This window comes from Parus major, chromosome 1A, assembly GCF_001522545.3.
Source record: "Parus major isolate Abel chromosome 1A, Parus_major1.1, whole genome shotgun sequence".
In the NCBI taxonomy this organism is placed as follows: Eukaryota; Metazoa; Chordata; class Aves; order Passeriformes; family Paridae; genus Parus; species Parus major.
In genome coordinates, this window is record NC_031773.1 from 43,259,309 (window position 1) to 43,277,290 (window position 17,982).

At 47.2% G+C, this 17,982-nt stretch overlaps 1 protein-coding gene across 1 annotated transcript in view; it reads right to left on the minus strand.

Moving 5' to 3' along the window:
- The window catches only part of NTN4 (netrin 4), a 46,570-nt gene extending 28,988 nt beyond the window's left edge, over positions 1-17,582 (minus strand). Inside the window, exons 1-2 of the mRNA XM_015628659.2 lie at positions 17,252-17,582; positions 14,075-14,604 (exon numbers count right to left, since the gene is read on the minus strand). Coding sequence (XP_015484145.1) covers positions 14,075-14,604; positions 17,252-17,267 — 546 coding nt within the window. The 5' untranslated portion in view covers positions 17,268-17,582. The remainder of the gene's footprint in view (positions 1-14,074; positions 14,605-17,251) is intronic.
- Between the last annotated feature and the right edge of the window lie 400 nt (positions 17,583-17,982).

Genomic DNA, 17,982 nt, shown 5'->3' on the forward strand with positions numbered 1-17,982 from the left:
AGGATAAGGATAAGGATAAGGATAAGGATAAGGATAAGGATAAGGATAAGGATAAGGATAAGGATGTGTTTCCCAGCAAGATTTCCCTGTTCAGTCATTAGCATCACTAATTTATCCCAGCTGGGATCAGGTCTCAGGAGTTTGCACAATACTGGGGCCACACTGGTCTTACACAGATGTCATGGGTTTGCACCCCTGAGCTTTCCAGCAGCCCAGCCACACCTACACACATAGACAGTGCCAGATTTCCTGCTCTTACCTCTTAGGCTTTCCCATGCAATTGTCCCACCAGTAGGATGGGTTTCAGCATCCTCTCTTACTAATGAACCATGGTTTGCACAGCAGACCTGACCTCTGGTTCTGCTGGCAACTCCCAGCTACTGCAATTAGAGGTCTCCTCATCCAAGATATTGTTAAGTTTCAGCAGTGTAGGGATGGGGTTGTAGGAAAAATTGGAAAAGAACACTTTGTCAACATGTGTGGACATCTGATGACGTGGTTTTATAAGCCCATTGTCTCCCTGGTACCAGTGTCCATCCAGGACTCTCTTGGGCAGTGGTCCCCAGCCACTCTGTGGGCAGCAAGCCTCACCACTAAGCACCCCAGAGTGACCAGACTTCTGTCTTTCCCACTCAAGTCCAGCTCTGTGTGTGAGGCCTTCTAACAAAACATCAGAACCCAGCATCACAATGTTAGGCACATGATATGACTTATGCAGTAGTCAGCCCCATGTATGACAGCAAAGTGTGGGAGGCCCTGATCTTTACATCAGCAGCTCTGAAATCTATGCACCAACTAAAATATTATATTTTGTAAAACAAGTCAGAAGTAATACATTGAAGCATCCCTGCATTTCTGTGCTTTACATCTATATTATATCCTATCAGAAAGATGTTTTCATTCCCAGTGTTGCTAGCTCACAAAAATGTCTTACGATATTTGGGATTCTACCTAAATGCAGTGTCAAGAACTGAATTTTTATCTCAGCTTCCATTTAAAATTAAGTATCCAGCAATAACTCGTGTCACAAACCAGGAGGCAAATAGAACTGCTAAGAAACAAAATATCTAGTACTTGGGGTAATGTTCCTTCTGTGACACGTGGAATAATGCTGTTGGATCCCACCTGCTTTAAAAGCAACCTTTGCATAAAGCAACATCAATTGAAGAGCGATTTAAAAGTTGCACAGAGATTTTTTTTGGCAGGGTGGTGGTCTCTACACAGCCAAATAGGAGCTGCAGTCTGCAGTCTCTGAGTGAGCTGTAATCTGAGAGTCTCCGAGTCTCTGAATGTCACTGCTATGCTTCAAGAGGGTTGGGTTCCCCTGACCCTTAGTGCATGTTGGTAGCAGGAGGGAGCCCACTCCACTCCCATGGGAAGCCCATTCCACTCCAAGAGAGCAGGAGTGGAGAAGCTGTCCCACAGTACCTTGCACGTGCCATGAAGTAAAAATGCTCTGCTCTTCTGCCAGACCACTGCAGCTGTCTGCAGTTTGGTCACATCATTACACAGCCTCTAGTACATTTCCATGGGATTTCGATTTCCTTGTGGGTTGCCATGAGCAACTCTTGCTCCGTTGATTATTTCACAAGTTCTAGTGGCAGAAGAAGCCCAAGCTCCTCACCATTCCACAGATGCAGTATTGTAGTCCTGTATATAAATAAAGCAGCAGCCACAGACGTGGTGCACTCAAGTAACCACTTGCACCACAATGACCTTGATATATAAATAAAGTCCCTTTGCAAGAAGTACCCTAATATGTTTACATGTGAAAGGCAATGAAAGGACATCTTTATATATATCTCTACAGTGGGAAGGAAAATGCTAAAGGATGATTCTGACAGCAACAAAATATGCTGTGAAGTCTAAGTTGCCTGAGGAAGTCAACAAACCAAATGAAAGGCTTGCCAGGAGCAAAGGTTTCTCAATGAGTCACAGGCCCACCTCCACTGAATGCAGCTGCAAAGGCCTGGACCTTTGCCAAGATGCAAATGACCAGAGCAATGGAGTGGGATCCTTGGGATACAAATACCTGTGACATTCAAGAGACATAGATGATCCACAGAAAGTTTCTTCCCCACAGACCCCCAGGAACAGGCACAATTACAGAGGCTTTGTGCAGGGTCCTGCAGCTGCTGTGCAAGTGCCTGTTCCTTGGTCCCTGCACCTAGCAAGAGGAGCCACGCTTCAACCTCCGACTGGGAGCCTGGCCTCAGCCAGGAAGACAGCAGGAGATGGTTCATGAAATGGCAACACCAATAAATTACAAACAGAGAAAACAAATGAACAGAAGACTCAGAAATAAAAGCAATAAACAAATATGAAAAACATAACCACATTTTTACTTGGTTGTAAATGAACACCAGGGTGGTAATGTTGCATGAAGTGATGTGTGATTTCTTTCCAAAAGAGACTGATGAACTCTACCCTGTATTGTCTGACCTGGATGCATGAAAATGTATCCATAAGTACTCTACAATAATGACATCCATATTAGTGATTCATATAATTAGCTCAGGGACATTAGATAAAATCAGTACTGGTTTAATTGGTATTTGCTGGTAGATTTATCCCTTTCAATGCATTTTACAGGAGAAAATGAAAAAAACCAGTATGGATAAAAAGAATGCAAAGTTTGTTGCTTTATCCAGATAGACAGCCAAAGCAATGAGGGATGTGCACCACTTTACAAAACGGTGTATGATATCTAAGTAAGTGTTTAACAGAAAAGTTAAGGTTTGCATTAGGAGACTGCAGTGACTCTTGGTATGTAGGCACTAAATAAATGTGCTTAACTGGCCTGTATTCTGGGGCCCCGTGGAATCTCCACGTCACTGGAAGTGATCTGATTTATTTAGTGTCTGGACAAGACTCTCAAAATGTAGGCAGCAAATGCAGTGGTGGAGCTCTGCCAGCACATCCAGGACCTCAGCCCTTTACCTCCCGAAAAATTTCTCTCAAGCACAACAAGCAGCTGAGGTTAGCCCCTTGCCTGGTGCTGGAGCTGAGGTGAAAGCAAGCCTCTGTCTCTGACATCCTGGCCCTGGCATTGCCTCACATCTGCCTGTGCTCACAGGCCTCAGCTGTCACTTCAGACTTTGGCACAAGCTGAGATAGTCCATGCTATATCTGCTGCATGGTGCACCTCTGCCATCCCCCAGCCACTGCACCCCGTCCCCCTGCACCTCCCTCCACAGCCAGCCCAGCCCAGAACTCTCCTGTAGGCACTGCCCAAAGCCTGGGCTGGTCACGTCCTGAGAAACTTCGTAGGGAAATTTTATTGTGGCAATTAAGCTTTCCTGCTCAATAGATGTAAAAGTTATAAGTAGTTAATTCTCTTGGTAAACATTATGGAAGCTCCCAGGGAGCAATAATACAGGTTTGTAGAAATGTGTAACTGAAAATATTAATAATGATGCCGTATGTGTGCCAACTGTTGACCTGCCATAGTGTCTGCTTCAACTCCCACACAAGAAACGTACTAGGAGCAATAAGTTTATTATCACCACACCATTGATGGAGCTGGATGTAAATTTAGCTGCAAGAAATGCAGTGCCAGTCAGGTGCTCCCCCTTGGTTCTCACACCTCTTTCCTACACCCCTGCTTAGTGACCTTCAGTGCTGCAGAAGAACCTTGGAGCTAAGACTGCTCTGTGCTTGTCCCCCTGTGCCTTCCCAGAAAAGAGTAATTAAACTTCTCACACCACAACACATGCAGGGAAGACTGAGGTGAGACTGTCTTACTGTTCATGTGAGGATGACTTGACTTGTATGGTTTGTGCCATACAGCGAGACTCAAGCTGCAGCAATGAATCTTATTTGGTATCTCTGGAGAATAGGGACAGTCCTACTTGCCCTGACACCTTTGGGGATCTTTTTCTTTACAGTGGGAAGCCTCAGACACAGGAGCTGCCTGGTTTAACAGGGCTCTCCAGCAGGAGCAGCTCAGGCACAACTACTGTCAGATGCATGGTCTAAACACCAGACCTAGTGCTGCCAAGAGCCAGCAGGTTCCCTGCCCTCATATGCCTTCTGAGAGAGACACAGACTGCAGGTAGCTTCTTTTGTCTCCCACTTTCAGTATTGAGGGTGCAACTCTATGCTAGCATTTACCCTCCTGGTCAGTATTTTAGTTTCTGGGATTTCCTGCTTCAGTGTGGTCAAAATCTGCCAGGCTCTCCTTGGCTCTTCCTTGGAGGGGATAGCTGTGTCTGCAGAGGAATATTCTGCCTGCAAAATTAGTTCCCTGCAGAAATGGGCCCTGTGCCATTGCACTGTATGTGTATCCATGTCCCTGCCCATCAGCCCACTCTAAAAACTTCTGAAACCACTGTCTAACTTCAACCACCTTTTGGAGGTACACCTTAAAGATGTTAACCTCCTGAAAGTTTAAAGAAAACAATCTCATTGCTTCACAAAATCAAGCCTGTTGGACTACTACCCCCTGTGAAGAAGGCTGATAAAGCCACAATGCTGGTACCTTCTACTGACAGAACATACTTATTTCATATATTACCATGCCAAGCAACAGGATTTTAGGAGAGAAACTAATTTGCATCTCTGTGCTATGTTCATTGCAATGACCCTAGGCTAAAAAAAGACAGATCTGCTTTTGGCAGATGCTGCAAATAAATCACATGGTGTGGAAGGTTCATCAGCCTAAGCTGGGCAGGTCCTCTAAAACACTTCTCTGTTTTTCTGCCTTTCAGACCAAGTGGACTGCAGGGAAGAAGAGCCTCTTTTTCTTGTGGAGAGGTCTGACCACCCCCATGGTGCACACTTCAGCATCACCTGGATGAGGTGAAACAGCAATAGAAATTGGAAAACCTGCTTTGCCACTGCAGAGAGGAGACCATCAGAGACACTAAGACCACACTGAGCACTGGAGTCTTGCAGGCCACAGAGTTTGGCACTCCATCAACATCCCTGAGCAACCATGACAGAAACCCACTGTGTACCACCACCAGCAGTCCCTGAGCTGCTTGAGATGCAGAAGATATGGCACTCCTGCAGCAGCCTTAACAAGGCTCCTTCAGGTAATTTGACATAAGAAAGCATTTGGCCCATGCCTCCAGCCCTTCTGCAGTCTTTCACAGCACATAAATCAAGGCAAATAATCCCTTACCTCACCATCCAAAAGTTATGCAATCTTACAAATACTTCAGGAGGAAAATCCAGCTATTTCAAATAATCAGCCCTCCCAAATTAATTTATACCAAGGTAACTTTTATCTTTTGGGGAACTCGAAGCATTCTTCTGCCATTCTCAAAAGCGAGAAGCTGTACAGGAAGAGCTCCAACCCACATGCAGCAGTTGACCAGTGAGGGGCTGGAAAAGGCACAAGGAGAGCTAGGGAAGACTCTTGGGATTTCTACAGGATCCTTGAAATCTCTGGCAATAATCAGCCAGATGAGAGCCATCTTCTCAGCTTTTCTTCAACATTCAACATCACAATTTCATTAGATGAAAATGAAACACTGCTAGGTCATTCCTGTTTTCATGCAATCAGCAACCACAAAAGTAATGTTCTTATCAGAAAGATCTCACTACAGCTCAAACCTCTTGGATTTCTTCATCTCTGGTTAATAGTGCTTCTCCAATAATTGATAATTTATTCCACAATGGCTCCATTTTGCTTAACCACTGCTTTTGCTCATCAAACAGATAGAAACCCTCAGTTTCTTGGCTCACAAAACCCTCCAGATGTGTGGTATCATTGGCTATGAACTATCAAGGGAAACAATTACTGCCTTTTTCTCATCTTCAGAATCACCGTTTCCAAGGTTGCGCTAGCCCAGTCAGGAAAATGAACCAGCACATCTCAGCTGATGATATGAAGTCCTTTGACCCATCAGCAAGAAAGATGGTATTTAAATACTCTTCCCTCCAGCAATTCCCCTCCTTTCCCTATCCCCATAAAAGATTTACGTTCTCAGCCTTAGCCTGCTGGCAGTACCTGTTGTGCATATGGAAGACCAAAAAAACCCTGGAGCTACCTCCAAAGAGTCAGACAAAGGACTGGAACTTGCTTCTTCATTGGCAGGGCTGTAAGAAAAGCTGGCTCACTCCCCAGAGCTGCAGAATAACCTCTTTAACAGCTTCTGAGCACAACACATCACTGCAAAAGCCTGAAAGGCAGCAGGTTAGTGTTTCAGTAACAGCAATGGTACTAAGGATCAAGGGGATTTCTTTCAGCCTAAGAGTAACAAAATTCCATGAATATTTTTCAATTGCTCTTGTTTATAATGAAAAGGCTTTGTGTCTATAGGACTGTCTGCTTGAGCTACCCAGCTACCATGAGCTACACTTAATTCTAGGAAAAAGAACACCTGTCAGAATTATATGTAACTACACACTGTCAAAAAGGTCACAAGAAAAAGTGCCCCTTTTTCAACCCATAGCTATGGATTTTGACTACTGGAATGAGGGATGCTGCAGAGAGACTGAGGCAAAAGACTCATAGAATATGCATCTAGTAAACTGGGTTCTGGACGTTAACTTCTTTTCCTCCTGTAAATGTTACCCATGGAGAATTTGAGAACTTCACCATTTGTGTAGGATTTTGCATGTTGTTAGACTGGGTATCTCACACTGACACCCACTGTTGCGTGGCAATTAATCTCAAACGAGCTTTTGATCCAAAACTTCTGAGACACGTCAATACATTGCTTTAGGTTACACGCTTCCCATGTTGTATCCAGGAATCCCAAAGAGAAACACGGCAGTCCTTTCCAGCCAGAGAACCGGGAGCTGAATAAGTGAGTTAGCCTTCTCTTCATGCCAAAAATGAAGTGTGAAATGAAGCAGTGGGGTGCAGTGCCTGAAGAGAGGCTCCGGAGGCACCGCTAAAATCCCGTGGCACTTTTCTCAAGGGAAGCAATAGTCCTGCTAACAAGGCCAGATGCCAATTTAGAGAATTAAATTCTGCCTACCCAAACTCCTCTTGTGTCATGTGGGTACAGTGCTCTTCACATCCTACATAAGAAGTTTGGAAAGGGTCTCCTGGAGCCCTGGGACCCATTCCCTCCTGCTGTTGGCAGCCTACAATATCCCCCCTTTCACAGACTGGTCAAGCTCCCTCCAAAGAATAATTTATTTTAGCCATAATTGGAGGTCGATCCAGAAGCAGTTGTTAGAAACTTGCTGTTCCAAACAGGGGACTGCTGATATGCACTGTTAAACACTGGCTATGCTCCATCCCAGAGGCGGCTGCATTTCAAGAGCTGGCCAAGCAGAGGGCCAACCCCCAAGTGCCAAAAGCACTGGGAAATCCAGGAAGAAAAGGAGACGATCCTATGGGCTAGCTGGAATGGGAGAAATAGTGAAGAGGATCATGGGGCAGGTTGGAGAAGCATCTTGCTCTTCCCAAGCCCTTGTCCTTCAGAGATGCTGAGCATCCAGGAGGCCTCATAATGGGACATGTCACTCCTCTAGGAAGGACCCTGGGAGAGGGGGAGGGATCTGTCACAACCTGGCCCACAGGTCTGGCAGTGTCATGCCTGGTACTCCACAGAGAGAAAACTTCAAAGGCAGGTGCTAGTGCCCTGAAAACAACAGTTGTGTTGCTCAGCCCTGCAGTGACTGAGCTCTGAAGTATCTTTCATGGTAAAATTTGTCAGAGACAAAAGGTTCATCTTCACATGTGCCCAGAATGACCCTTGTCTCTTGTCTTCCCAAACACAGGTAAAAGCTAAGCTAAAGTTTCCCCTTTTCCCAATTCACTTTTTTCTGCCCCATTATTTAAAGGGCAAATCTCCTCTCCTCCACTGCTGGAAATTTGCACTGGCTTGGAAATACCCCACAGTGCTTGGGAAGGTGGGCTTCCCTGCAGGAAGGAAAGCTTGAGGACCAAACCAAGGGATGCATTTCACCACAGCAATCAGCAAGGTGGCTGGTGTGAGATGGTGCCCTGCTGGTGTGCTGCTACTGCCAGCTGCTACAGCCTGGGATTTCTAGGCTCCTATAAAATTTTATTGACTCCAGCCTAGCCTCATTTACTTCATCTCATTAACTATTCCCCTATAAATCATTGTTCTTGTGCTTATGAAACAGTGGTCCCCATGTCTTGCTAGTTTTAGTGATATAATGTGAAGAGCTGGACAGCATTTGGCCATCACCCCAACCACCCCTAGCTGAACAGCCTCTCCTTTGCACATGGCATTTCTGAACAGAGCCCAACAATTTGTGTTTTTCCAAAGATATGATGACCAGGAGGATGCTGTTAAAGAGGTCTTTTTCCTACAAAGTGCACTTCTATAAAGTGTAGAGATGGGACTTGAAAACATACTTCCATAGGTGTGTCCTCACAGCTAGGCATGTCCTGAGCTCTGCTGAATGCCTGCCAGGATCCCTCTTTCCTTCTCATCAGTTTGGGCCTTTGCTTTCTCTCTGTGCAGATGTCAGTGGCACAGAACAATTAAAAAAGATGTTTGCAGCCCTTGGTGGTTTGACATCCTAGGCTGTTTTGAGGTTATTCTTGTGTATTTGCCCAGGTTCTTTGTGGAGACCTGCAAGTGACTGAACTGAAATCTGTTACCCACAAAATCCTCGAAGGACCTCACAATAAAAATGAAGCTTTAGTTAAGGACAACAATGATAAACTTGAAAACCAAGCTTATTTGGGCCTAAAATGTAAAAAAACCCAACCAGGCAGAAGTTTCTACAACCCAAAATCAGGACTAAAAAATAAAAGCTACTGACTGTCTTTAACTCCTATTTGTTTCAGCAGCGAGTGTTACAACCACTCACTGTCTGTCATGGTCAGACTTCTGAGTAGAAATGCACAATTTACTTCTGCTCTGTGCAGCTAATTTCAGGTAAAACCAGTAGGACTGGTGTCCAAATCCTCAAGGAAGAGAGGCAGGCTGCATGCAGTAACAGAGAAAGGCAAAACACATGAAGGTTTTTCCGCTACGGAAGGCATGAGATCAATAAAATTCTCAGTAGGACATGCATCCCACAGCAAAACAGTGGTAATGTGATGTTTCAAAAGTTAAAAAGCATGTCAGAATTTGTTGCTGGAATATAGTCAAACTGCAAATATGTCTCTTCTATAAATAGCAAACAGCAACAATAGCCGAGGTCCCCAAGTGATTTATTAGCAGTATTCTGAAGAGATGAACGCTAAAATAAGTTACCAATTTACTAAAATCTTGTCAAGGAGACTCTGCTTCAGTAAGCCTTTTTATCCTGGAGCTTGTCTAAATGGGGACACTCAGGCGAGCTAATCTGAATTGACCACAGATGGGAATGTAAAGTGAATGAGATAATTGCATTGCAGAGTGGACAGTCACTCTCACTCACAGTTAAAGAATTAACATCTGCTAAGGGCCCCTTGTGGATGAGCCCTCAACAGCGATCCCTAGCCAAGGATAATTTTAAGATTAGTGTGTTGAAAAGGAAATATTAATATGATCTGAACTATGGGAGGGAAAATAGCTTTTTATGCATACTAGTAAAATTAGTACTCCTGTCTGAACATGAAGCTGAAAGAGTTTATTTCTGCATCTTGTTTACTTAGATCAGATTATGTTTGGCTGGTGAATCCAGTTCTGATTCCCCTTGCAATAATGTGGCTGAAGGGTTACACCCTGAAAACCAACAAAAATACTCATCATTTACAGCATTTTTGTATGATTCAGGCAAAAACTTGGCCATAGCCTTTCTCTTAAAACGCTGGTGATACAAGGCTAACATTTAGAGGTTTCTGCCTATGCTAAACAAACTGCTGTTGTGAAACAATTAATTCACTTTATTAAGCACAGGGGAAGCCTAAAATGACCTCTCTGCATGCAGCTGATCTGAAATTATTCCCTGACATGGTAATGTGTCCCCTTTGCAATGCTGCAAATCCAACTCCTTGAACAGGCAGATGCTTGAAGCTTGCTGGAAACCCACTTTGGCTGTACTAAGGCTGGGATGCCAGGGGAGGAGATGGGCACCCATCATCTCCCTCCTTTCTTCCTCCTGTACTGAGGAGAGGCTCATTTGGTTAGTTTGACTTCTGTATACCTGCAAAGAAATCACTGACTACCTTGCTGGTTGTTGAAATAGTGGTTCTTCTTTGCATGAGGTCAGACTGCAGCCAGGCTGCCCTGATATGGGGCTCAGCTCAGCAGAGGCCCCGAGGTCTCTGGACACGTGCTGCCTGTGGCTCAGGCTTACTTCCACCAAGAAAACCATTTAGACCAAACCCAGGGCATTTTAATGCAGTGTTCCAAACATCAGTACAGCCTTCAACCTCTTTGCTTGGCAGTTTTGCCCAGATTTGTCCTTTCTTTCCTAATCCCACCACTGAGCTGTGGATCCTCCATCTCTTGCCTGCCTCAGGCTGGAGCCGCATCCACATCAGAGATAACCATGTTCTCTGGACTTGCAGCATTAGGGACAGGAAGCAAAGAAGAGCAGGGACCTGCCATGTCACCTGGTGAGGTGATTCTACCCATCAATAGACCATCCATGGTGTGACATAATGTCTGGTTCCCACTGCTGAGGTGGCACCCAACTGAGGTGACTGCAGCACCATGCCACCTTCTGAAAGTATTGCTCTCCATCACACCCCAGTCCCACTACTGCAAAGGCAAGCCCAGAGCCACTCTGCTACAGAAGGATGAAAGGCATCTCTCAGAGCCATTTCAGCATTTCTGAGGTCTGGGTCTTTGAAATGAACCTAGAGGCTTGGCAGCTTGTTTTCTACACTATCGTAAATCTCCTCAAGATCAACAACATGGCAAATTCTGATGAGGGAGGATTTTTGTCATAAGAGTTGAAGTAAGCATCTAAGGAATGACTCATGATGATGAGAATGCAAAAAGTCTGATCTTACTTTTTAATAAAAAATGGAGCAGATACACATTTGACCCAAATTAAGACAGGTCATATATTGAAAATAGGCCCTAAGGCCCTGAGTGCTGTGGGGTTCTTCACACTGCTGCCTTGAACTGGGGCTTGCAGGCACCATAACAATCAGCAGAAATGCAGGTGGACCAGCACTGCCTGTTCTTTACAGAGGGCAAAACCAGAAACCACCAGCCCAACAAGCCATAGGTCTGTGCCAAACTCCAGTGATATTTGGGGGGAGTCACCACCACCTGAGACAAACTCCTCATCCAAGGGGACAGACAGCAGTGAGTGAGCTGCCAGCAGCATACAGAGGGACCCCAGCATCCTGCAAAATCCTGGAAGCCCTTAGTGCCGAGCCCAGAAATGCACATGTGGCATTGGAATGTCTGAAGTGCGAGAAAGCAGCGTACAGACAGGGTGACACATGGTTTGGATCACGGGTTACACTTGTTACATCACAGTTGAAAAGAAATCTAAAAAAAGAAATCCAGTGGCACTCACAGAATTTGTAGTTGTGCTTTAAAGAAAACGAGTAATACTCTTCAGACATGGACATTTTGGATGGCTGCATATTTGAAACCACTGTTTCAAGTGAAATTACCGCTTCCATATGTCTGAAATTAGGTGCTACCAAAGTGGGAGTAAAGCACAACATAATTCCAAACAGAACACAAAACTCTGGTGTTTCTTTAGGTCAGATACATGTTGCTATTGGCAGCTACTAGTAATTGCTGGAATGCAGCACACTGTAATAAATTAAACGTGATATTTGCTAAGCATGCAGGCTTGCCATCTGGAGAGCTGCTGCTATTACTCTGCAGGTAAAAAGTAATGTTTAAGTGCAGGAAACTGAAGTGTACCATGTAAGAAAAATCTTCTACACTCCAGCCCCTTGGATGCAATATTTGTTTAAAACTTGGAACAATTAAATACTCTTGACTTTTATAGCTTCTTTGCAATAACACAGACTAAAGTGATGCCAAAAGAAGAGGTCCCATGGGAGCAGGCTCTGTACATAGTCTCTTTTTGCAGCATGCTACTGCAGATGCATCAAACACCACCAAATTACTTTTCTTCTTGAGACATTTGTTTGACATTGAGGCATTTGTTTCTACACAGACCTTGATTCTACTGTCCCCACATTGCACCAGCCCAGAGGGGAGCTTGCCCAAGGTTGGGATTTGTACAGGTTCTCTCTCTCCAGGCACATCCCCCATCCTGGTATGCAATGACCACAATGGAAACTGCTCCAGGATGCTAGCAACACAGGACCTAGTACCAGTGAGGCAAATACTGCCTTGTAGGATGTCCTGGGTTTCTCATCCCTGAATAAAAATCCCTGAAAAGATAAGAAAAGGAGCTTGCAAATCATATACCCAAGAGAAGTCCCACTGTCTGGCCTAAGAGCTGGGGATTTCTCCTGCCCTCCATCACAGGCTGGCATAACTTTATGATTCAGGTGGTGGGACCCAGAGTCTGGCAGAAGTACTGAGGGCCTGAGAAATTCCCAGTGGTGTACATGCATCCTTCCTTTTGTAGGTCTTGCTTAGTAGTTAGTCCTGATTCAGAACCACAGAATTATTTGGCTGAGAAAAGACCTTCAAGGATAATAGAGTCCAACATTCCTGCCATGGGTAGGGATGTATTTCAGTAGATCAGCTTGCTCAAAGCCCCATCCAATGTGGCCTTGAACACTTACAGGGATGAGCCATCCACAGCTTCTCTGGGCAACGTGTGCCAGTGCCTCATGACCCTCATAATCAAAAAATGTCTTATGCCCAATCTAAACCAATTTCAGTATAAAACTGTTGCCCTTTGTCCTGTCAGAAAAGGCCATGTTGAAAAGTCTTTTTCCACCTTTCTTGTAAGCCCCTTTATATACTGCACTCTGAAAGGAAGTTTAGGCAGCTTTTTGGGGGCACAAGCAAAAGGTGGCAGGGAAAGAAAGATAACATTTTTTCTCAGCAGCCATCTGATTTAAAGTGTAATGGAATAGTCACCCTGGATCTGACAGGTCTGGAGATCCTTGTTTCTCAGCTGGTGACAGCATGGAACAACTTCTCCTAGAGCAAGACATCAGCTGCCTCCTGAGACGCAGCTAACAGATGCACTTTAGTGAAAAACAGCTCTCAGTATTTCTGCAGAGCGGCTTCCTAGCCAGAGCATGGCTAGAGGTGACCACAAATGATTGCAAAGGGGTCTGAATACATGATTTTTCTCAACATGAATGTTGGTCCTCAAGGATCGGGCTTTCACCTCACAGCAGTTCTCAGCAGAAACTACAATGATGTAAGTGATCTCCTGATTCACTAACCAGATTTTATCCTTTCTCTGTGTTAGGTCAGAGGGAAATTTTAATAAAGCTTTCAGGCAACTTCATGAAATTGGGCCACTAGAGGGAGCAGCCTTTAAAGCCCGGAGCTGGTGACCGGGGATGCGTCCCCACGAGTCGGGGGACACAGGAGCGCGGTGCCATGGCCGCGGCTCCCAGGGAAGGCTCCCCAGCACCGGGGGTCAGAATTGCACATTGGGATGGGCATTATTGGTAAAGCCTCCAAAGGCATCGCTTCTTATCTGCTGCTTCAGATACTGAAAATCATCCGACTTTCACGTATATTTTTCTTCTTAGCAAATATGATGTTTTCCTTCTTTTTTTCCCAAATTCTTGTCATATAAGTGTGCACAGGAAAAAAAAGAAGACAAGGTATAATTTTTAAAATTACCTGGCTAACCTGGTTTATGGGAACCATACTTCAGTGTGTGGCGAGTAGCTACGTTGAGTGGTTACACGCCAGCTTCTCAGTGAAGTCACTATTAAAAGTCAATCTGGTGACTATTAATTTTAACATAGTTGCATGTTGGTCAGACTGATTTGCATCACCCTAAAACCACACGACTGCAAGATCTGGAGAAAGCTGTCTAGAGTGACATTCCCTTTGGCGTTCCCGAGGAATCAGCAGCACGTACCTAGGTTGCAGTTGTGTAGCGGAGTTCACCAGGTGAAAGGAAAGGAAAGGAATTTTTTGTTAAAGAGAGGGACTACGAACGCAGCAAAGCAAGAGGCAGGGCGGTGCCTACATCACCTAGGAATGAATTACGTTAATTCGCCTCGTGAAATAAGTGCGATGGAGATGCTGGTGTAGTGAAACACGAAGCGTAAACACGGGCGCAGAGATTGCAGAGAAATGGGGCTGGAGCAGGGGCTTTCTCGTCCCAGCCCAGGCAGACTTACCTCTCCTCCAGTGCAGGGGAAGGGGCTCGAATATCTGGAAGTGCAAATGGCTCCTCTCTGCCTCACATCATCCTCCAGCCCGAAGGTGGCCGAACAGTTAGCAGCAAAGTATTTGTAAGGCTTCCACGTCTCGCCGAAGTCCTGGGAGCGCTCCAGCACCATGGCAGCAGGCCTGGGCGACTTGAAGACCATAATCAAGTGAGTGAAGTAGAAGGCGGCTTCCAGGTCCAGGCGGATGGTCTCTCGGGACGCATCCTGGGCCGCCTGCCACCAGGTGCGGGGCAGGCGGAACGGGGAGTCGGCCATGGCTGCGGGGGGATGCGCCAGCCCCGCCTGGGCCCCGCTGCAGCGGCCGCACGAGGGGCGCCGGCAGCGCCGCTGCTCGTCCTCGCTGTAGCTGCAGAAGGGCTCGGCGGCGCGGCGGCCGCAGGTCGTGTCGGTGCGCAGCGCCCGCCCGTGAGCCAGGTTGCCCATCCGAGGGTTGCAGGCCTTCTCGCAGGGACTGCTCGCCGCCGCCACGCCGCCCAGACCTGCGGGGCAGAGAGCGGCGGCTGAAGGCGGCTCCCGAGGTGGGGACACCTCGCCCGGTGACAGCAGGCGCTGCCCGCGGGACGCTGCCCCCGCCGAAGCCGTGTGCCGCCGGTAGGCACCGAGCCCTGGAGGGGCTGTGCGACAGCGTGCGACACCGCTCCTCAGCTCTCCCCTCTGTGCAGCTCGGTGCGCCTATAAAAGAAACCCACCCCAAAACCTTTCGGGGTTTCCCTGCACTTGGGAAAATCCCTACCTACCAAGAGATGCAGAGCGGGCAGCAGGCAGGGGGAGAGATGAGTACACCCTACCCTCCCGCGCCGGGACACAGGAGCAGGGCTCAGGCTTCAGAGCCATGCCACCCATGCCCCGAGGCCTCCAAGGGGATCCAGGTGGGCCTGGGGAAGAGGAGAAAAGCAGAAGAAAGGCAAGCTGGCGCCAAGGCAGCATGCTGCCACGAGGCCAGGAGACTGTCATGGGGAACAGCACTGCATTCATGCCACGGTGCAGCACATCGGGTGTCAGGGGTGTGGAGCACTCAGGAGTATCACCTGCCAGCAAGGACCTCAAGTCTTCACCTCCTTTCCCACCACTCCATCCCTACCCCAAATCTTCCCACAATCAGAAACTGCTGTTGACATCAGTGTTTAATTGTAGCACCGCTTAAGTTCGGAAAGGCTGTTGCTAGAGTGTGTAAAGAGAAGGGGAAAAAAAAAAAAAAAGTTTTGGTTGAAATTATGCTGGCAAGCTGCCGCACAGCTGAGGCTCTGTGGTTTTTGTTCAAGCTTTTCTGGAAGTCCTGTCAGTTTTAAAATCCAGTTAACAGAGTCAAAGAAAAATAAAATCACCACGGGCTTTGCTGTGAAACCATGTCACTCTCACACATAATCAATGTAATTCTTGGTGCAGGAATGCTTGATTAGGGGCTCTCCAACTTTTTATTAATGAATGTATGAGTAGGTCAAAGTGGTATTTGGTGAATTGTTTAACATAAAAAAATAAAACTCTGTTGACTAGGATATGTGCAGGTCAAAAAATCTGAGGTTGATAATGTCTTCTTTTTCAGCAGGCCAGTCATACACTGTCAGCTTTGTGCACCAATTAATGTCTTCTTGGCATTTTTGTTATGTCTGAAGGTCATTTCAGTTTAGCATCCAATAAATCCTTTCTCTGGGGCTTATTCAGCTTTTGCCTACAGTGTCATAGTTGCAATTAAGTTATATCATGCACTAGCAGTGCTAAGCCTTCCAACCTTGACAGCATCCCCCACTTCTCCCGCTCCTCAAGAAGCACCCTGGATAAAAACCATTTTTACCACCAAAGCTAAAAATCTATACAGGTTTTCTAGAGTGTTTCCTCAGAACAGATGTGGACCCCTGCTTGCTATGCACCCAGTGCAAGGCACTTCTGAATCCAGTCTGGATTTCACTGGGTAAGCAGTCTTGGGAAGTTCTTAGTGAACAAGAAATGCTCAGTCAAGTTAGCTTCCTACAGTGTGCTGGTAAAGGTGTGTTGAATGTGACCTATAGTAACTGTGCAGAATACGTTTGCTCTAGAAAAGTAAACAAATAGAACTGTAAGGTCAATGTAATATCACTTACAACTCCTGAACATCCTTTTCAAAGCCTTATAAACATTAACTAACCTACGTGGCTCTCCTGAGGGGTAGGTAAGTTAAGTGCTATTATCATATTATCAGTTAGGCTAGCCAGTAGTTGGCCTAATTTATGTCTTTGGCTGCTTTCCTGGATTCTTTGGCTACGTGTAACACAGTGCAGTTGGCCGCTACACAAGTAGATGAACGTTTACTGCGGCTCCCTCAGTTGTGGGATTGCAAAGCAGATTTGGGAAGTGGTAGGAAGAGCAGGGCTCAGTCAGCACCATCAGACAGGTTGAGATTACTGTTTGTGTTCATCAAGTCCTTTTGTTTTTTGCACACCAGACTGCTGCCTCCAGGAATGCAGTGGAGGAGGACCTGGTCAATGGGAGGTTTCCCTGTGACTGCAGTTGGTGTTAGGGCTGTCGTAGATGGCCCCAGGGCAGGGACAAGGCTCTGCCTGAGCCCAGATGGGAGGGGCTGGCTACAAAATCCATGTCAGACCCCGGGAGCTGAGAGCATTTGATTGCTCCCAGTTCGGGGTGTGCTCCAGCCCTGGTCATGCACGGTCACTGACTGCAGTTGTCTTCGGGCCAGGCATAGAGGGTCCCTTCCTCACCCGGGATCACATCTGGGGCAAGCGACCTTGGCTTCAGCAGGATTTGAGAAATGCTGCTGGCACATAGACGTGGGTCCCAGGGGCAGAAAGGGGGGAGAGGAAACCCCCTTTAAAAGGGTGTTTGTTTTCACTTGAATTGGAAAAGAGTTGCATGACCGATGCAAAGCACTTCACGTTATGAAAAGTGACAGCTTTCGAGTGTAACACTGGCTGCCACAGCAATTCAGTAAAAGGACAAACTGAGAGCATAGAGATTTCTATGCTGGCAGTCACAAGTTCACAACTGCTCTGACACAGCACTGGAAAAGGTGCTTTTCCTTATTGCACTTAATGCATCTGCCCAACTAAATCTTCCCATTCCATCTACTGCACATGCCACCGGACTGGGACCTTCAGTAATGAGTAAGAGCATGCAGCAAATATCATGACTCACCTGGGAAAACATCCATGGAAAATCATATGCTTCCTGCTTAAGCATTTTAGCAACACATGCCTTGTGATGTTTCGTTTATATCTTGTGCCTGATTAAATGTTTGTTCCCCATCAGAGTTTTTTCTTCTTTTTAAAAAAAATAAATTTGGCACTCGGCTTGCACCCGGCCGAGGAAGCGTTACGCAAACTGTTTATGCCCGAGTGTATCTGCTGCGGGACCCCGCTGCGGGCAGCTCTGAGCGCCGAGTGTTTATGCTGCGGGAAGGGGCTTTGAAAACCCTGCCCGCCCTCCTCTGCACCCCGACGACTCGGGCCACCGCCGCCCAAAGCGCCCGCGGAGCCCGCAGCGCCCCGCAGCCGGGTCCCGCTCCCGCGGCATCCCCCGAAGCCCCGGCCCGAGCCCACCCGTCCTCGCCGCCCCGCCGGACGCTCCGCGGGCAGGGGCGGCCCGGCGCGGTGCGGCCGGACCCCTCTTTGTCTGCGGCGCGGGGCGCGGGGGGGACGCGCATCCCGGCCCCTGCCTTTCCACAGCCATCCGCGCACCCCGCGTACCACGGCACCGCACGTGCGGACACACGCGCCCTACGTGCGCGCACCTCGGCGCAGCTACAGGCGAGAGCGCGGCCGTGCGGACACGTGCGTGCGGAGACCGACGCCTGTGTGCTCCGCCGCGCGCCCGTACCCGCACGCGACCGCGCATCCCCCTCGCGCTCCCGCGGAGGACGGAGAACG